This window comes from Pelodiscus sinensis, chromosome 20 (genome assembly GCF_052426305.1).
Source record: "Pelodiscus sinensis isolate ZL-2025 chromosome 20, ASM5242630v1, whole genome shotgun sequence".
Classification (NCBI taxonomy): domain Eukaryota; kingdom Metazoa; phylum Chordata; order Testudines; family Trionychidae; genus Pelodiscus; species Pelodiscus sinensis.
In genome coordinates, this window is record NC_143071.1 from 30,577,795 (window position 1) to 30,598,485 (window position 20,691).

Consider the following 20,691-nt stretch of genomic DNA (forward strand, 5'->3'; position numbering starts at 1 on the left):
GAGGCTGATTTGTAATATCTATTTTTCCTCTCTCCTCTCGTCTGTGGCCGTTCATTTCAGCCAATGGGTATTTTCTCCATCCTGGAGGAGGAGTGCATGTTCCCCAAAGCAACTGATGTTTCTTTCAAGAACAAGCTCTATGACCAGCATCTTGGCAAGTCCAACAACTTTCAGAAGCCCAAGCCTGGAAAAGGAAAGGCTGAGGCCCACTTTGCCCTGGTGCACTACGCTGGCACTGTGGACTACAACATCACCGGCTGGTTGGAGAAGAACAAGGACCCACTGAATGAAACAGTCATTGGGCTGTACCAGAAATCGTCCCTAAAAACACTAGCTTTGCTCTTTGCCGCACTTGCTGGAGATGCAGGTAATTTCTGAAAAATTAGGTGGTGGTTTTGATACACAGCAGATGACTTGTATCAAACTAATGAAATATGCGAAACATAAACCTTCATAGATGTACCCATGAGATCCTTACCTTTTAATTTTGCAACTCTTTCTTGTATTATTCAGAGAGCGGTGGTGGCAAGAAGGGAGGCAAGAAGAAGGGTTCTTCTTTCCAGACCGTCTCTGCTCTGTTCAGGGTACAGTACAGTGCTCATTGTAAATATCTTTTCAATGTGAAGAAGAGAAGAAGACTGACTCCCTTTAACTCAGCAAAGCCTGGTTTCAAGTTGATTTTGGCATGCACATCCCTCCTTTCAAAGGGCAGAGGGCTGCAGTCCTCAATCAAAAAATACTTCCAGACAGGTCACTGTTGCCTCTGCCTAATTAACAGCACAAGAATAAGGAAGAGGCAGAGTTGCTTTCTCCTCTGAATGATGTCACAAATGATATAAAATGAAATCATTTTCTGCTATGGGGATTAACGTGTTCCTTCCTCTACTGACTCTTTCAGAGGAGACTCAGTCAGGGTCATAAACTGTGCAGCCCTCACCCCATAAGTGGATGTTCTATTGGGGTCAGGACTGTAGGTGGCCCATCATGTCTGACTATAAAACAAAAGCTCACCCAGTTACAACCTTGTCATTTATGCCCCCTTCCCTTTCCTTCTCATCTTCTCAAGCATCTTGATTCACCCCGCTTGGCACCTTGGGTGTCACTTTCACTGGTCCAAAGGAATGCAAACAGGGTGAACAGCACTTCCAAATCAGAATTCCTCCTTCCTTCACATGAGTGGAGACTAGACAAGAGTGTGGGAAATGGAGGGTCGGCATCAGGCCTGGTTTTATTTTCACATACAATCCATTGCAATTTAAGTTCAGAATAAACTTATGATAATTCTTCCAGATTTTTGAAAAATGCTTTGTTTTAGCAACGCCAGTGGCTCCTTGTCCAGTCATCGTGACCATTTTCCATAGGCTCAGTTGTGATATTTTTAATTAAATAATTTCAATTTATTATCAAGTTTCAAAATTATAAGAAAGAGGGAGGTTTAGATTAGAATGGCTCCAGCTGGGAAGACCCGATAGCTAATTTGTCTGAATTACAGTTTGCTACAAATCATGATCCCATTACCAACATTTTACTCCATCTGTAGGTGTATATGCAGATGTAACATTGATTAACCTAAACCTCTGCTTATGGTGTCACAGGAGAATTTAAACAAGCTGATGAGCAATCTGAGAAGCACCCATCCGCATTTCGTGCGCTGCCTCATTCCCAATGAAACAAAGACACCAGGTGAGAAGCTCTGTCACACCGAGATCTTGGTGAGATGCAGCTGTTCCCTCTGGGCTACACAATCACGTACTAATTCATGCTGTAATTTGTTAAGGTGCCATGGAACATGAACTCGTACTTCACCAGCTCAGGTGTAACGGCGTGCTGGAAGGGATCAGAATTTGCAGGAAAGGATTCCCCAGCAGAATTGTTTATGCAGATTTTAAACAGAGGTCAGACTCATTTTATAAAAACTTAAACTATCTTGTCATTTCAGCACCCAACATATTCTGTGTTTGTAGAAGAAATTTAGGACCAAATTGTGGTTGGGGAGGAGAGAAGGAAGGGAAAGAGTCTGAGCAAGAAGAGGAGTGGCCAAGTCATGTGACTATACAGTCCTTTAAATATCATAAAGCTGAATTTCATGATGGGTCTGAACAGGGGATTCATGGGAGGACAAAGGTCGTGACAGAGACATGACCAGTGCACCCAAGAATTGTAAGTGATGTGACCTTCTTCATATTTTGTTTTCTCCTATAGATACAGGATTTTAAATGCGAGTGCTATTCCTGAAGGACAGTTTATGGACAGCAAGAAGGCTTCTGAGAAACTACTTGGGTCCATTGATATTGATCAGACCCAGTATAAATTTGGTCACACCAAGGTACACACACTATCTGATTCAAACACTGTCTATTTGTATTCTAGAAAAACTTAAAAAACAACAAATAGTCTGGTGGGGTGGGGGAGGAAAGAAGAAGGGAGACAGAGGGTAAAAAAAAAAGGAGAAAAAAGACAGTGAATATTTGTGTTCTTCCCAGGATGAAAGTGATGTTCTGTAACATTCTCTTCCTCAAGGTGTTCTTCAAGGCAGGACTTCTGGGTCTTCTAGAGGAGATGAGAGATGATAAACTGGCACAGCTGATCACCCGCACACAAGCCATGTGCCGTGGCTTCCTGATGAGAGTGGAGTTCAAGAGAATGATGGAAAGGAGGTAGCAATAAACTGTGTCTGGTCTCTTGGGTCGGTGCTCAAGCCCCAGAGGTGAAATGAACAAAATTATAGGATATGCTCCTTTTCTCTCGGGCTGATATAGGTCTCATTAATCCACTGGATCAGTGTGTGAGAGTTTGGGAGTAGAGGTGGGTGAAAATATACAGACAAATAATTTCTTTGGTGGCAAATGCAGTTTCACATTGACCAAGGAAATGTCTGAGCAAGAGTCACAAGGGGACATAGGTGCCCGTCACAAAACAAAGAGGGAGACCCCTGAATAACTGTCAATAGAGCACCTGGGAGTAAGAGATCCAGGTGATAATCCTCACTTGGAAGCACCAATGTGGACATGGGTCTTCATTCCTACAGGTGAGTGCCATAGCCACCAGGTTATAGGCAGATCCCTCTCAAATTCATGGTGCATTTGGGTCAAATTCACAGTCATAGGATTTTAAAAATTGTAAATGTCATGATTTCAGCTATTTAAATCTGTCAATTCATGGTGCGGTAATTATACGGGTGGCCTGGCTATTGTAGGGGTGTTGCAGAGATCACTCTTTCCCGTCGCTTTGTGAAATGTTGAATGTTGTAAGGGAGTGTTTTGATCAACTCAAAAGGAAATGTTCTGACTTTTTCAATTCATTGAAAATTCCTAAAAAACAAAAACACCCGTCCAAAGTTCAATTCAAACGGAATGTTTTTTAAATTTCAGAACTGCCAGTGAATCAACAAATTAATTATTTGCTCAGCTTTCTCTGGGGGTATGTCTAGACTACAGGCTTTTGTCGACAGAATTTTTATAGACAGATACTGTCGACAAAGCTTCTGTCAACAAAGAGCGTCTAGACTACATTCAGTTCTGTTGACAAAGCAAGCTGCTTTGTCGACATGGCAGTGTAGACGCAAAGGACAGTTTAGATGCAATAACGCCTTCTGGCGACAGAACTCTGTCGACAAAAGGCGTTATTCCTCGTAAAATGAGGTTTACCAGTGTTGACAAAACTGTTGAGTTCTGTCGACGTTCTGTCGACAGAACTCAGCAGTAGAGTAGACGCAGGTTTAGTTTTGTCGACAAAAGTCCACTTTTGTCAACAAAACCCTGTAGTCTAGACACACCCTGGGAGTGTAAGCTGGCATAGCTGGTATACCAAGGAGCAGGGAGATATAGGAAAGTGAGCATTAGATGAGGAGTGGCCAACTTTAACTTACAGCTTTCAGTTCTGCACTTGTCTCCTGAATTCTTTTTGGATCCTCAGCATGAATTACACCAACCCACAGTTACATAGACTCCAAAACACTCAACAGATTGAGTGGGTTAGTTACAGACATGGTGTATGAAGAGGGAGTGAAAACTGCATCCTGGTATGTGAATCTGCTGAGAACATACATTAATTCAGAATGCCCGCCAAGCTGACTACCACTGGGCTTTCTATGACTCAAGTAAACCAGATGTTGTTACTCTTAGAAAAGTCCTTTTTCATGTGATTGGTCCCATCTGAACTCAAATGAGGATACTGGACTGCATAAATGCCACTGACAATTAACAGCATTGCAGAATCTGTCCTTTGCACTCACCCAGTTTGGCCAATAACACTGACCATATATCTGTATTACATTATAGAGAATCCATCTTCTGTATCCAGTACAATGTTCGCTCATTCATGAATGTCAAGCACTGGCCCTGGATGAAGCTCTACTTCAAGATCAAGCCCTTGCTGAAGAGTGCTGAATCTGAGAAGGAGATGGCCAACATGAAGGAGGAGTTTGAGAAAACCAAGGAAGAGCTTGCTAAGTCTGAGGCCAAAAGGAAGGAACTGGAGGAAAAGATGGTGAGCCTGCTACAGGAGAAAAACGACCTGCAGCTCCAAGTGCAGTCTGTGAGTATCGCCAACCAATTCAACCCTTATTGCACACTGGAACAGTCCAAGCTGAAAGTTCCAAGTGCAACTTTCCCAGGAAGCAGCACATTACCAGCACTGGGCAGGGGCACTGGAGCAATTTGTGTATGTGGGTAGGTGAGAGCCACTTAACTAAATGAGAAGTAATTCTTCTGCTCCATTCTGTGCTGATTAGGCCTCAGTTGGACTATTGTGTCCATCTTTGGGCACCACATTTCAGGAAATATGTGAACAAATTGGAAAAATTCCATAGAGCAACAAAAATGATTAAAGTCTAAAAAACATGACGTATGAGGGAAGATTGAAAGAACTGTGTTTGTTTAGTCTGGAAAAGAAAAGACAGAGAGGACATGACAGCACCTTTCAAGTACCCAAAAGGGTGTTACAAGGAGGAGGAAGAATACTTTTAATTGACCTCCGATGATAGAACAAAAAGCAATGGGCTTAAATTGTAGCAATGGAGGTTTAGGTTGGATCTTAGGAAAAACTTCCCAACTGCCAGGGTGGTTAAACACTGGAATAAATTTCCTAGGGAGATTGTGGTATCTCCAGCATTAAATATTTTTAAGAGCATGTTAGACGAACATCTGTCAATGATGATCTAGAGGGTGCTTGGTCCTGCCATGATAGCAGGGAACTGGAACTGATGACCTCACAAGGTTCTTTCCGGTCTTATGTGTCTGTGATTCTCAGATAAGCTCTTTGAAGGATTAGTCCTTAGTTTTTATACTAAGCAAATGTCAAAGAAAACTAGACCCCGAAAGAATCTCTGCCAGTATGGAGCCTCATTGACTTCTGTGGGACTTTGTGTGGGTGCAGAATTCACCTATGTAGACTCATACGTAGTCATAGTCTCCATGTAGTCTCCAACTTCCTGAAGGGAGCTTCCAAAGAGGATGGAGAGAGGCTGTTCTCAGTAGTGACAGATGGCAGAACAAGGAGCAATGGGCTCAAGTTGTGGTGGGAGAGGTCCAGGTTGGATATTAGGAAAAGCTATTTCACTAGGAGGGTGGTGAAGTACTGGAATGGGTTACCTAGGGAAGTAGTGGAGTCTCCATCCCTAGAGGTGTTAAGTCTCGACTTGAAAAAGCCCTGGCCGGGTTGATTTAGTTGGAATTGGTCCTGCCTAGAGCAGGGGGCTGGACTTGATGACCATCTGAGGTCTCTTCCAGTTCTATGATTCTATGAAAGAAGATGACAGGAGAGGGATCACTTGATGATTCTCCACTCCATTCACTCCCTCTGGGGCATTTGGCATTGGCCACTATCGGAAGACAGAATACTGGGCTGAATGGACCTTTGGTCTGACCTAGTATGGCCCTTCTAATGCTCTAAAAATATTTGCCTAATATGTCATTTATGACTACATATTTGCAATATATTTATTTTTCATTTCTATCCTTGGTTGAAAACAGAAAAATTTCAGGGTGAATGGTTGATTATTGGAAGATTATTATGAGTGACTGATAATAGAATTTAGAAATGGAAGATGCTGTGAAAATCATTATGAGACAAGCAATAGTGAATATATATATATATATATATATATATATATATATATATATATATATATAAACTTTTAGAAAAGATCCTAATAATGGTTCCCCTACAGGAATCTGATGGCTTGGCGGATGCTGAGGAAAGATGTGACCAGCTGATCAAAACCAAAATCCAACTTGAAGCTAAAATTAAGGAGCTGACTGAAAGAGCAGAGGATGAGGAAGAGATGAACGCTGAACTGACAGCCAAAAAGAGGAAACTGGAGGATGAATGTTCAGAGCTAAAGAAAGATATTGATGACCTCGAGTTAACATTGGCCAAGGTTGAAAAGGAAAAGCATGCCACAGAAAACAAGGTATGTGCCAAAATCTCTAACACACATTCTAAAATATGAACTGGTCCTTTCACACACACTAACCTTTTAATCCGTGGTTTTTAATTATCTTTGTTCAACCTGAAAGGTGAAAAACCTCACTGAGGAGATGGCAGTGCTGGATGAGACCATCGCTAAACTAACCAAGGAGAAGAAAGCCCTCCAGGAGGCCCATCAGCAGACGCTGGATGACCTGCAGGCAGAAGAGGACAAAGTGAACACACTGAGCAAAGCGAAAACCAAGCTGGAGCAGCAAGTGGACGATGTAGGCACAACAACAAGTGGGGAGGATACAACCAGTGTGAAGTTAGGCTCTCGTTAGCAGAGATTTCATGGCCTTTTTCTATTTAGCTTGAAGGGTCACTGGAGCAAGAGAAGAAACTCCGCATGGACCTTGAAAGAGCCAAGAGGAAACTTGAGGGAGATTTGAAGCTGGCCCAGGAATCCACAATGGATTTAGAAAACGATAAACAGCAGCTGGAGGAAAAACTGAAGAAGTAAGTATGGATTGCAGGGGGTGTCATGGCACCATGCAATTATGTTTGGATTTGGTTCTGGCACTAACTGTTTTGGTTTGTGTGTGTGAAAAGGAAAGACTTTGAAATAAGTCAGTTCCAAAGCAAAATTGAGGATGAGCAAGTCCTAGGCATCCAGCTCCAGAAGAAGATCAAAGAATTGCAGGCAAGTCATAATTTCTTTCTCTTCTGGCCTTCAGAACAAGTTCCATTAGAAGGAAACGATCTTTCTTAACTGTGGTCTTAGGGTGATATAGCTATGTTGGTCAAGGGTTTGAGAGAACCACGTCTGGGACTGACACAGCACTGCTGACCTAGCCCTCAGTGCAGAGAAGCTGTGTTGGTGGAAAAAAGCTCCCATCAATGTAGGTGCTGATGAGAAAGGAGGAACACTTTTACCAGGGCCCCAGAACATCATTAAGCTTTGTGTAAATGAAGTAAATTGGAAAGAGATGAACCCAATGAATATAATATACCTACGACCCAAAATTCTCTCGGTGGACTTGGACATAGCTACCCTCTCTCAGGGAAGTGTTGTTTCTTTGCCACCTGAAATCCCTTGTATCAATGTAGGCAGCATCTCTTCAACAATGCTGTGCCCACATAATTCTGTCAACAGCTCTATTGGTGTCGTCCCTGTGGAGAAGCCACAGCCTTATTGTTTCCTACTGTTCCCTAGGCCCGTATTGAGGAGCTGGAGGAGGAGATAGAGGCTGAACGTGCCTCCCGGGCGAAAGCAGAGAAGCAGCGGTCGGATCTCTCCAGGGAACTTGAGGAGATCAGTGAGCGCCTGGAAGAAGCTGGTGGGGCCACAGCGGCTCAGATTGAGATGAACAAGAAGCGGGAGGCAGAATTCCAGAAAATGCGCCGAGACCTTGAAGAGGCCACTCTGCAGCATGAAGCCACATCTGCCGCCCTCCGGAAGAAGCACGCGGACAGCACAGCAGAGCTGGGGGAGCAAATCGACAACCTGCAACGTGTCAAGCAGAAGCTGGAGAAGGAGAAGAGTGAACTGAAGATGGAGATTGATGACCTGGCCAGTAACATGGAGACTGTCTCCAAAACCAAGGTACAGAGCTGCATATGGAATGCTGTCTGTAGACTAAGTGATATTGCAGCTGACACGAAAGGAGGATTTAAATTTAATTATATCAAATTTAGATGTAAAAAAGGATAAGAGTTGTACATATAATCGTATGAGGTGATGTGGAGCATTTTAGCAAATTTTAATGATAAATAAGTGGTACTTTTTGTCTATAAGAACCTAATGCGGAATTAAATGAAGTTGGAGGCTGACACCCAATGTTTTCTAAAGAAAGAATATTTGCAATCATAATGTCTCTCTATTCATTTCTTGAGGTTAGCACCATACTAAATGGGAAGTGACTGTCTAGGAAAGAGCACTGCAGAAAGGGAGATAGGGTTCATAGAAGACCACAAGTTAAATGTGAGTCAACAATGGGACACTGTTGCAAAAAAAGCAAACATCATTCTGGGGTGCATTAACCGGAGTGTTTTGAGCAAGACTGAGAAGTAACTCTTCCGCTCTCATCTGCACTCCTGACCTGGAGTAGTTTGTCCAGTTCAGGGAACCGCATTTCAGCAAAGATGTGGAGAAACTGGTAAAGATCAAGAGAAGAACAACACAAATTTTAAAGTATCAGAGGGGTAGCCGTGTTAGTCTGAATCTGCAAAAGCGGCGAGGAGTCCTGTGGCACCTTATAGACTAACTGACTCATGAAAAATTTTAAAGTTCTAGAAAACATGACCTATGAGGGAAGACTGATAGAATTAGGTTTGTTTAGTTTGGAAAGGTGAAGACTGAGAGGGGACATAATTGCAGCTTTCACATATCTAAAGGATGTTACGAAGAGGAGGGAGAAAAAAACATTCATATTCTCCTTAACCTCCTGTGATAGGACAAGAAGCAATGGACTTAAATTGTAGCAAGGGAGGTTTAGGTTGGACAGTAGGAAAAAACTTCCTAACTGTCCGGGTGGTTTAGCACTGGAGTAAAATATCAAGGGAGGTTGTGAAATCTCCATCATTGGAGATGTTTAAGAGCATGTTAGATAGACATCTATCAGAGATTATATAGATGGTGCTTGACCCTGCCATGTGAGCCAGGGACTGGAACTGATGATTCTATGTTAGCAGTAAAGACCTTCAAAGTAATTATTAACTGGAATCTTTAATTCATTTTTTAAAATTTAAATAATACAAGAAAAAATAAAACTTTTTTCAGATTGTTTGTCTCAACATCATTCCTTTTACTTTCCCGTCTTTTTCTTGTCTGTCCTCCCTCCCCTCCCACTGATCATTGTAAAGTTTTGTTAATGGTAAGTAAGCACTAAATTTAAAGAAAAATTAAAGACTCTGCATTTCCACTCACAATCAGTTTATTAATATCAACATGTGAGATAAGATTTTAATTGTCTGACAATACGTTATCCCCCACCACTACACGGAGGGGTACATATCTTGTATGTTTCTGGCAGTGTTATAGATATAAGATCTTACCATAGAACTGTTTTCACTCTTAAATGCTGGCTATCACTTTGTGGTTCATAGAAGTTGCAGAGGCTCAGCACCTCGTGATCTCAGAATGCAACGGAGCCAGGTGTGTAGCCTCTTTTGTCCATTTCACACCTTGCAGGCAAACCTTGAGAAGATGTGCCGCTCTCTGGAAGATCAGCTGAGTGAGGTTAAGACAAAGGAAGAGGAGCACCAGCGTATGATCAATGACCTGAGCACTCAAAGAGCTCGTCTACAGACAGAATCAGGTAGGACACTTCTAAGGGTCTGTCTACATTAGCCCCCTATTTCGAAGTAGGGAGGCTAAAGAAGGCATTTGAAGTTGCAAATCAAGCCTGGAATTTAAATATCCTGCGCTTCATTTGCATCTTCCCGGCCGGTCGCCGTCTTTGAAATTTACAAGTCCGGACTAACTGCCCGTGTCTACACGCGGCCGGGACCCGGTATTTCGAATTAAAGCCCTAAACCTCCTTGCAGGAGGAATAACAGGTAGTTCAATTTAGGGCTTTAATTCGAAATACCGGGTCCCTACCGCGTGTAGTAGGCAGTTAGTCTGGACTTGTAAGTTTCAAGAATGGCGACCGGCCGGAAAGATGCAAATCAAGCACGGGATATTTAAATCCCGGGCTTGATTTGCAACTTCGAAAGCATACATTAGCCTCCCAATTTAGGAATGGGGGCTAGTGTAGACATACCCTAAGTGTTTGCTTCAAGATAGAAATGTGGCCAATCTATGCCTCAGAATTGGGATACTTCCGACAATGATGGATTTCTCTCTCTGTGGCTTAGAAACTACCTGCCATTCTATGTGATGCTTATAAGCACTCTAGATGAGCATATGTCAGGTAGAAGTTCCTCCTTGAATACTGCTTGTGAATGGAATAAAGGCTGAACAATTTTTATTTTTTTTAATTTTAACACACAATTGAGTACTCTGTTATCACTGCTACTGCTAAATATAAAAAGAGAGCGGGAAAGACACACTAATAACATTTGCAGAAGAAACTGATATGGTGAGAGTTGCAAAGCACAGCAAGGATAAAAGTAATACAGAGGAGCTAGAGATTAGGAAGATGAGAATGATAATAATAAACGGTGCTTTTTGCAAGAGTCAAGGAATAGCTTTAAGGAGCAAGAAGCAAAAGCTGCTCAGTAGCAAGACCTCTCAACACTGAAATCAAATCCATGGCCCTGCATGGAAATTAGTAAGTGCGAGAGGGAAAGGTTTGTGATTCAGATGCATTCTCCTCATTTCTCAGACAGATGGATTAATAATCATTGGAGTCTTGGCACAATCCCAGCTGACTAAGTGATATTGTCATATTTACAGACTGCATATCACATGCAGTGTCTCTAATTTAAGGAAGATGAGGGCTCCAATTTCCCCCATGCAGAAGGTCCTCAAATCCTTTAACCCAGCTCTAACCAAGGAACAAGTCATGAGAAATCATTTAATAAGCTAATAACGTACAGTGTGGCTAAGCGATCGCTTAGTATATTTGAATGGAAATGTGAAGGTGAGGGAGGCATAACTAGCACTATTGGAAAACCTTCCTCACAGCAAGCTGCAGTCAGCTTCCACGGGTCTAGAAAATGACATGGGAATAAAAAAGGCTACTGCAAAATGTAGGGAATAAGAGATGGGCAAAGATGGATGATGTAAGAGGAGCTTCCCATACCATTAGCATATGATTTTGTCTCATTTTTGTGAAAAAGAAGAAATTCCATAATTTTCAGTTGTCACATTAAATCTTACTATTTCACTTTGTCTTTTTTAGGTGAATTTGCACGTCAGGTAGAGGAGAAAGATACATTAGTTTCTCAGCTCTCAAGAGGCAAGCAGGCTTTCACGCAACAGGTTGAGGAACTGAAGAGGCAACTAGAAGAGGAGATAAAGGTAAGGAATTTTCCAACAACACTGTCTTGATCTGGAGGTTGTAGGATTCGTTTGATGCCTGATCTATCGTCTACAAAGGTTTATATGCTTTAACACCGTATAAAATCATGCAGATTTGGAAACAAGGGTGGGCAATCACCTATTTAGTCTACAAGCACAACCCCTACAAATGCAGGTAAATTTCCTGCACTGTGTTTATATTCAGCCAGATCAGCATTAAATGCTCCCTATACACACTGGTGTTTCTATCACTCCATCAGATGATGGCGCTCACTGTCAGAGGGATTCCCAGGACATTTAGCTACACCACTGTGTTGCTCCTGTTCTTTCTCCAGGCTAAGAACGCGTTGGCCCACGCCTTGCAGTCTGCTCGCCATGATTGCGACTTGCTCCGGGAGCAATATGAGGAAGAGCAGGAAGCCAAGGGTGAGCTGCAACGCACCCTGTCCAAGGCCAACAGTGAAGTGGCCCAGTGGAGAACCAAATACGAGACGGATGCCATTCAGCGCACAGAGGAACTGGAAGAGGCCAAGTAGGTGATGGGGCTGAGGAACACCCAAAGATGTCAGTGATACACCAGGATAGGAACGGAAGAGGCCTAGAATGTGCATTTTGGAGGGAAGACTAGAGGAGGGAAGACTATATGCAGTTAGTGGTATGGGTTGGAAATTGGCAACTAGGCACGTTGGGTGTACAGAGGCAGAGTCTGATAACTCTGTCAAGTGTGTGTGTGTGTGCACACGCTGAGGGCAGAGGAATTATCGGAGAAAAAGTACCGCATATGAATTGGATAAAAGTGACTGTGGAAGGGCCTAGATGGGGTATCGCACAGGGCTCACAGCCCGGCAGAGGTGACTTGTGCTGTCTCACATCCCTGAGCAGCTGCACACACTTTGCTTCCCATACTGCTCACTAACTGGGGGCTGTATTGACAATCTCCCAGGAAGAAGCTTGCCCAGCGACTGCAGGATGCTGAGGAACACGTGGAAGCTGTCAATTCCAAATGTGCTTCCCTGGAAAAGACGAAGCAGAGGCTGCAGAACGAAGTGGAGGACCTGATGATTGACGTGGAAAGATCTAATGCTGCCTGCGCGGCTCTAGACAAGAAGCAGAAGAATTTCGACAAGGTATTTGGAGCTCTGCCTTTGGGGGTGTTGGATGGCGCAGCCTCTCATATCTCCGTTGCTTAGATTAAGGTCTTCTTGTTCTCCAGGTTCTGTCAGAATGGAAGCAGAAATATGAGGAAACGCAGGCTGAACTGGAAGCTTCCCAGAAGGAGTCCCGCGCTCTCAGCACAGAGCTGTTTAAGATGAAGAATGCTTATGAGGAAACCTTGGATCACCTTGAAACTCTCAAGCGGGAGAACAAGAACCTGCAGCGTAAGTCCCTGATCTCGTCTCCTAACACGGGGCGTCTGGAAAGTTGGGCAGCACAGCAACCTGAATCTGTCTGGGCGGGGGGGGGGGGGGCATTGCTCAGGAGCCGTTCCCCTCGGCCCTTTGTTTGACTAGTTATTTGTCTGTAACCAACAGAGGAGATTTCTGACCTCACGGAGCAGATTGCAGAGGGGGGAAAGGCCCTCCATGAGCTGGAGAAAGTGAAGAAGCAGATTGAGCAAGAGAAATCGGAAATCCAGTCCGCTCTGGAGGAAGCTGAGGTACACGCACCATTAGTCACTGCCTTGCAAAGAGAGAATCCAAAAGGCTTGGAGCTGTGTGCTGTTGTGAACATGGTGGGATACCTGACAGGGACAGGGGCACAGCACATGCTGTGCTGGAGGCTCTGGACTCGGTGTCCATGCTGTACAGAGCACTACGCTCCAGACTTGGGTAGCATTTAACACTATTTGGCAGGCAAATACCATTTTCTCCCTTTGCTGACCCTTCGCTTGCTCTGGTTAAGGCTTCACTTGAACATGAAGAGGGCAAAATCCTCCGCATCCAGCTTGAGCTGAACCAGGTGAAGTCTGAAGTGGACAGGAAGATTGCAGAGAAAGATGAGGAAATTGAGCAGCTGAAGAGAAACCACATCAGAGTGGTGGAGTCCATGCAGAGCACCCTGGACGCAGAGATCCGGAGCCGAAATGAAGCCATGAGGCTGAAGAAGAAGATGGAGGGGGACCTGAATGAAATGGAGATCCAGCTGAGCCATGCCAATCGCCTGGCTGCAGATGCACAGAAGAATTTGCGAAACACACAAGGCGTGCTTAAGGTACAGTCAGCCAAACACACCTGGTGCGATAACTCAGCTGAGCTTCTCTGCTTTCCTGGGGCTTTGCAACCCATAGGTCACTGCTCTCGCTGCTTTCACAGGATACCCAGTTACACCTGGATGATGCTCTCCGAAGCCAAGAGGACCTGAAGGAGCAGGTGGCCATGGTGGAGCGCAGAGCTAACCTGATGCAGGCTGAAATCGAGGAGCTGAGGGCGGCTCTGGAGCAGACGGAGAGGGCCAGGAAAGTGGCTGAACAGGAACTTCTGGATGCAAGTGAACGAGTGCAGCTCCTGCACACTCAGGTCAGGGTCTAGTGTGAAAAAAATACTACAAACACCAGAGCAGGAGACTGCTGGGTCCATTCCACAGAGTACAGCTGGGGGGTGCTTGGAGAAGTTTGTTTCTGAAATCGCCTTTATGCTAACATCCTAGGATTGCCCTTGGTTTAACAGAAAACTGCAAAGCCACCCATAGCTTTCCTCATGTTGTTCTGCTTCAGGTGACATGGGGACGAGAAAGGTTTTAATTGCAGTGAGGAGAGGGGTAGGCAAATGTCTCAAAGGCTCTGGACTGGCTTCCCTGCCTCTCATCCCAGGCTTGGAGTAATGATTGTGAGAGCCCTTCACATATTCACAGCACATCACTCAGTAGATGTCTATGTTCGGCAGAGATGAGGTGTTTGGAAGAGAGTTCTGATGTGGAAAAATGTTCATCATAACCTGTACAGTGAATACAAATAGAGTCGATAGTTGCGGTGAATCGAAAGAACATCTTTTCTATTGTTGTTGTTAAACAGAACACCAGTCTGATCAACACAAAGAAGAAGCTGGAAACTGACATTTCCCAGCTCCAGAGTGAAATGGAGGAGACAATCCAGGAGGCACGCAATGCAGAAGAGAAGGCCAAGAAAGCAATCACTGATGTGAGTTGAAGGCACCTTTCAGTGGAGAGCATGGCCGTGTTTTCACCCAACAGGGTTGGTTTTCTGAATCGGTTTCCTCTCTTTGCTCACTAGGCAGCCATGATGGCGGAGGAGCTGAAGAAGGAGCAGGACACCAGCGCCCACCTGGAGAGGATGAAGAAGAACCTGGACCAGACGGTGAAGGACCTGCAGCACCGGCTGGACGAGGCGGAGCAGCTGGCACTGAAGGGTGGCAAGAAGCAAATCCAGAAACTGGAGGCCAGAGTGCGTGTTCCTCATATTTGTGCACGTGGAAGCATTTCCTATGTCGGTCCCAGTGAAACACAACAATGCATTTCTCGTTTCAGGTGCGTGAGCTGGAAGGTGAGGTTGACAATGAGCAGAAACGCAGCGCTGATGCTATTAAGGGTGTTCGCAAGTATGAGAGACGAGTAAAGGAACTGACCTACCAGGTAAGGAGGAAGGGCCACTGTGCTGCCACATCCTTCCCTGGGGAACACAAACTGTTTGCACCTGAACCTATAGGGGAGGAGTTTTATTAGAATTCTCAGACAGGAAGTCAGTTTACAGGAGTACTATGGAACAAAAGAAAGAGTGCAACATGTAGTCATTTACGTTTGAATCTTTATTATCCAGCTTACATATTTACCAAAATATTTTATACAGAATGTGCCTTTACCTAATAAGGACATAGACACATGCTTTGGAAATGACTTGAATCTCTTCCATTGCAAACTCTTTGTAGACTGAGGAAGACCGCAAGAATGTTCTCAGGCTGCAGGATCTGGTAGACAAGCTCCAACTGAAAGTGAAAGCTTACAAGAGACAATCTGAGGAGGCCGTAAGTATTACTGGGAGATGGGAAGATATTAATCTGGGGGGGGGGGGTAAAAGTTTGGCTACCTGGAGCAGAATGATATTAAGCAGCTTTTTAAAATTTGTTTGTCTGTCTGTTTGTCTAACTAAGCTTCTGGAATGTGTTTGATACCTTGTGGGTATTTTTTTTTTTTTGCATAACAGCTCAAGTTCACAAATGATTAGTTTGTGTTCACCAATGTAACATTCCTTAAGAATACGTTGACCGGTTCATAGCACCAGCGTTAGGTGATGGCTTCCCACACACATGCTGACCCCAGAACAATGAGGGCGGGAGGGTGCAGTAAGCAACACTGCAATACAAATCATTCTTCAAGTTGTAATTTGCAAGAACCAGATAGTGCTATCACAGAACTTTTCTTCCCCTGAGGCATCAGCTGTTGTGCTTTGTTCATAGAATAAATCAATATTTGAATACACTCTTTTGTGTATGGCCATAACAGCAGCACTTGCAAATTCTTTGGCCTGAACCTGTTCAGTTACAGTTCTTGTAAATTTTTTGCATGGAGTTATTAGTGTGGCATTTACGCTGTTTTCCAGGGTTGCTCATACATTCCTTGAAAGAGTCCTTGCCAGGTTAAAATTTCTACTTGTCTCACTAATAGCACTAATGATTACTTTGATTGATAGCTGTTCCCATCTCCAAGCATGACCTTCTCACTCCAGATGTCTTATCATGGTTCATGGGGGGAAGGATAGCTCAGTGTTATATTGTATCAACAGGTGTGTTGTAAGCAAAACTCGTGAAGTCATTCTGCCGCTCTATTCTGCACTAGTTAGGCCTCAGCTGGAGTACTGTGTCCAGTTCTGGGCGCCACATTTCAAGAAAGATGTGGAGAAATTGGAAAGGGTACAGAGAAGAGCGACAAGAATGATTAAAGGTTTAGAGAACATGACCTATGAAGCCAGGCTTCATGAACTGGGCTTGTTTAGTTTGGAAAAAAGAAGATTAAGGGGGGACATGATAGCGGTTTTCAAATATCTAAAAGGGTGTCACAAGGAGGAAGGCGAAAATTTGTTCCTCTTGGTTTCTGAGGACAGGACAAGGAGTAATGGGCTTAAAGTGCAGCAGGGGAGGTTTAGATTGGACATTAGGAAAAAATTCCTAACTGTCAGGGTGGTCAAATATTGGAATAAATTGCCAAGGGAGGTGGTGGAATCTCCCTCTCTGGAGATATTTAAGAACAGGTTAGATAGACATCTGTCAGGGATGGTGTAGACGGAGCTTGGTCCTGCCTTGAGGGCGGGGGGCTGGACTCGATGACCTCTCGAGGTCCCTTCCAGTCCTATTATTCTATGATTCTATGATTCTATGATTCCTTAATAAAAACGGTTAATGAGTGACAAAATCTGGGCCTTCCTGTCAGCAAACAATCACCTCCCATCAAGTCCCAAATGTGGGAGAGAAGATTAGTCTTTTGGTTTTCAAAGCTCTCTCCATCCTCAGGAGGAACTATCCAACGTCAACCTTACCAAGTTCCGCAAGATCCAGCACGAGCTAGAAGAGGCTGAGGAGCGAGCTGACATTGCGGAGTCCCAGGTCAACAAGCTGCGGGTGAAGAGCCGCGAGATTCATAAGAAAACGGAAGTAGAAGAGTGAGGATTTCACCGTGCTGCAAAGTGACTGAAGACATGAACAAAATGTGAAACTCTCTGTCACTCTGCTTTGTATTTATTGTTTATCTTGTCCCCAGTGTATAGGAAATAAAGATTGCATTGAGAGAACTGGAAGCAGTTTCTGTATAGGTCTAGAATCTCATTAAAGTCTGTGCCCCTACACTTTTCTAACTAAACATAAATTGAACATTAGTAAATTGTCATCTCGATATTTTTAAAGAATTAATCCAGTCTGACCACCTGCAAATACAAAGCCAGAACATTCACCCAGGAATTCCTGAAGTAGAGAAAATTATTCTTCCATATGATGTAAGTGAAAGTTGTCAATCCATCCAGTCTTGATTCAAAGACTAAAAGCAATGAGGAAGCTACCACACCTTTAGGTAATCTGTTCCAGTGGTTATTTATTCACCGTTAATAAGTTGTAACCTATTTCCTATTTGAATGTTTCAAAATTCAGCTTCCTGGAACTTGTGTTAGATTAAATTGATGCCACAAATCAGATCTTCTCCCCTGTGCAAGTACTTAAAGACTATGATGTGGAATTCTTTCAGTCTTTTTTCATAGGTCATGTTCTCTAGATCTTTAATCATTCTTGATGCTCTTCTCTGGACCTTCTCCAATTTCTCCACGTCTTTCTTGAAATTTGGTGCCCAGAACCAGACACAATACTCCAACTGAGGCCTAATCAGCACAGAGTAGAGCAGAAGAATGATTTCTCATGTCTTGCTCACAACACACCTGTCATTGCATCCTAGAATCATGTTCGCTTTTTTTTTCAACAGTGTCACACTGTTGACTCATGTTTAGCTTGTGGTCCACTATGACCCCTAGATTCCTTTCTGCCCTACTCCTTCCTGGTCAGTTGCTTCCCATTCTGTATGTGTGAAACTGATTGTTCCTTCCTAAGTGGAACACTTTGCATTTGTCCTTTTTAAACTATTTTGAAAGAGCAGCAGTGGAGCATTCACACTATTGTTACTCTGAAATCGCTGTTTTGGAATAAGCATTATTCCTTGTGGAATCAGATTTACAGATTTCGAAATAAGCCGTCCGTTATTTCAAAATTATTGTGAAATAATAGAATTGCTATGTAAACACTTGCATTGCTATTTTGAAATAACTGTGCTGTGCAGACACATCCTAAGACTCCATCGTCACCCAGCTTCATCATCTACACATCTGCTAGTTACCAGTTACTCTACCACTGCACTCTCACCTGCAGGGTCAGCCTACTGCAACCTCTGTGGTGTGTTTAGGCCCTACCACGTAACACAGCTCGTAGTAGTTGCAAGCAGGACCCTCACTACTACAGCAGGCTGGTCAGTCTCTTTCACTGAAGATATGTCACCGAGCAGGAGCGGCCCGAGGCTGGCTGTGGCAGCTGGCGCCCCAGGCGGAACACACAATCAGTGCCACTGCCTGCACAGCCGTCAGTGGCTGTGACTTAGTCATTGGGTGCCCTAGGCGACCGACGAGTCTGCCTATACTCACAGGCCGCCCCTGTCCCCGAGCAGACACATAGCACTTACACTTGGTTGTCAGTGATTTCAGCTCTTGTTATCCACGACAAAATAAAAGACTTCCAATTGAGACTAACCAGGTCTATCATTAAACAGTGCAGAAGGGGATAGGTCAAAGGGTACCTTGGACTCTTTGGGCAGTCCACACCATCAGTCACAAACACCTTTCGCCACCCTCTCTCTCCTCTAAACCCTGCTTAGTGAGTGCAGTTCAATTATCACAGTTACATAGACGATGAGCAAATCAGTGATTGGAGATAGCTAGTAACAGAGCCAGGCTGCTCTCAGTAGTGACAGATGACAGAACAAGGAGCAATGGTTTCAAATTGCAGTGGGAAAGGTCTAGGTTGGATATTAGAAAAAACTATTTCCCCAGGAGAATGGTGAAGCACTGGGATGGGTTCCCTAGGGAGGGGGTGGAATCTCCTTCCCTAGAGGATTTTAAGGCTTGGCTTGACAAAGCCCTGTCTGGGATGATTGAGTTGGTCTGGTCCTGCTTTGAGCAGGCGTTGGACTCGATGACTGCTGAGGTCTCTTCCCATCCTAATCGTCTATGATTCCAAGCTTTTGAACTACAGACCAGAGGAAGAGCTCTGTGGACAAAGTAACCAGAGTGTCCAAGCTAAATACAATGTGGGACAGATTATTAAACCTAGGGGTTCACCTATCGATCTAGGAATGAATCCATTACACCCTCTACCTTCAAAAAAAAAAAAACAACTGCAAGTAGCTGTTACTGTCTTTTCAGAATACATAATGAAATTTTTAGAGCCAGACAAAACTTTATGGACAATTTTTTTTAACCAAAGAATAGAGATTTGCTTTAACTGAAACATTTTGTGGATTTGTATTGGATTCACTTTGTTGTTTGTCAATAATATTTTTAATGAAACATTCTTTCAAGTCAAAATAACTTTTAGTTTTGAATTTTAGTTCACTTTTTCTAATTTAGAAAACCTTGAAGGTGAAAAGAAAGACTTGGCTGATCTGAAACGAATGCTTTTTTATTTGTGAGTGTCTTTGGCCAGCAAATCCAACAACAGTTATTCCCTGAGCGCTGCAGACAGACCGTAGTTATTTGTCAGATTTATACTGGTAGGTGAAAGTGAGAGGCTTATTGTAGTGAACATCATTTCCCAATGACTTGTGATGTGCAGCAGGATTATCCGCTGCGGTGCTCAGCCTCCGGCTGCATGCCTCTTTTCCTGCCCATACTCGCTGACAGTGGAAACTATTCTGGTGTGTGGGATAGGGATGGCTGCGGTGAAACAAGCGCGCAGATATATTTTAGAAAGGAATCTATCAAACCCTATCTGCCTTTCATGGGAATGTCAAAACGGCTTCTCGCAGTGCAGAGACCTAGCAAGAAGGATCATTGACATTTATATAGTTTCCATGTTGGTTACTTTCGCTCCGATTTTGAACTATTTAAAATAGTATTTTAAGAAAGGGAAATGATCATCATTTTAAAGTCAAATACACAGATTCTTTTATCATGTCAGACAAAATGTTGAGGCCCACGTTCTCAAAGCTGAATGTAAGAGGCTCTGCAAAACACAACACTTGCAGGTACAACACTGGACACAGTGCACTCAAACGCAATCACGAGAACTGGGACATATTGCTGGGGTGGATTTTAGCGATGTGTAAAAGAGACATAGAACTTGTAAAATTGTCATATAAATAATACTGACAGAAATGAATCACTCTGAGTACATCCCTTCTGTGTAAGGGGAATGAAACATTGCTGCACAATCCAGCTTCCTAGAAACGGTTATCATAGAGAACTGTCTCCTGTACTATATTATTACTGGCCCACAGCAATACACTTGATTGATATTTGGTCTCTGGAATATACTTTATAACAAACCAAAGTGTGATCGAGCAATTGACTGTATAATTTATGAAGGACAATCATTTGTGAGCATCTGGAGGATAGCAGGGTAATAAAAAACCAGTCAGGGTTAATTTGTAAATTACAAATCATGCCAAACAAATTAATTACCTTTATAGTCAGGCTCACTGAGCAAGGGGACAGGGTGAAGCAGGAGACATGGTCTCTTTGATTTTAGTAGGGTTTTTGCTACAGACCCACATGACATTCTGACCATATTTAGCTGAAAGTCCCTCTGATGTAGAGCACACTGAAAGGGCACTTTGTG

At 43.5% G+C, this 20,691-nt stretch overlaps 1 protein-coding gene across 1 annotated transcript in view; it reads left to right on the top strand.

Moving 5' to 3' along the window:
• The window catches only part of LOC102446383 (myosin-1B), a 29,465-nt gene extending 12,351 nt beyond the window's left edge, over positions 1–17,114 (top strand). Inside the window, exons 16-40 of the mRNA XM_075903408.2 lie at positions 61–367; positions 514–584; positions 1,596–1,683; positions 1,778–1,895; positions 2,203–2,326; positions 2,521–2,657; positions 4,281–4,536; positions 6,170–6,412; positions 6,519–6,695; positions 6,782–6,927; positions 7,021–7,111; positions 7,625–8,014; positions 9,602–9,728; positions 11,259–11,377; positions 11,713–11,909; positions 12,321–12,504; positions 12,591–12,756; positions 12,910–13,034; positions 13,280–13,588; positions 13,690–13,893; positions 14,388–14,513; positions 14,607–14,777; positions 14,861–14,965; positions 15,259–15,354; positions 16,837–17,114. Of these exons, the coding sequence (XP_075759523.2) occupies positions 61–367; positions 514–584; positions 1,596–1,683; positions 1,778–1,895; positions 2,203–2,326; positions 2,521–2,657; positions 4,281–4,536; positions 6,170–6,412; positions 6,519–6,695; positions 6,782–6,927; positions 7,021–7,111; positions 7,625–8,014; positions 9,602–9,728; positions 11,259–11,377; positions 11,713–11,909; positions 12,321–12,504; positions 12,591–12,756; positions 12,910–13,034; positions 13,280–13,588; positions 13,690–13,893; positions 14,388–14,513; positions 14,607–14,777; positions 14,861–14,965; positions 15,259–15,354; positions 16,837–16,989 (4,230 nt within the window). The 3' untranslated portion in view covers positions 16,990–17,114. The remainder of the gene's footprint in view (positions 1–60; positions 368–513; positions 585–1,595; positions 1,684–1,777; positions 1,896–2,202; positions 2,327–2,520; positions 2,658–4,280; positions 4,537–6,169; positions 6,413–6,518; positions 6,696–6,781; positions 6,928–7,020; positions 7,112–7,624; positions 8,015–9,601; positions 9,729–11,258; positions 11,378–11,712; positions 11,910–12,320; positions 12,505–12,590; positions 12,757–12,909; positions 13,035–13,279; positions 13,589–13,689; positions 13,894–14,387; positions 14,514–14,606; positions 14,778–14,860; positions 14,966–15,258; positions 15,355–16,836) is intronic.
• Positions 17,115–20,691: the final 3,577 nt, after the last annotated feature.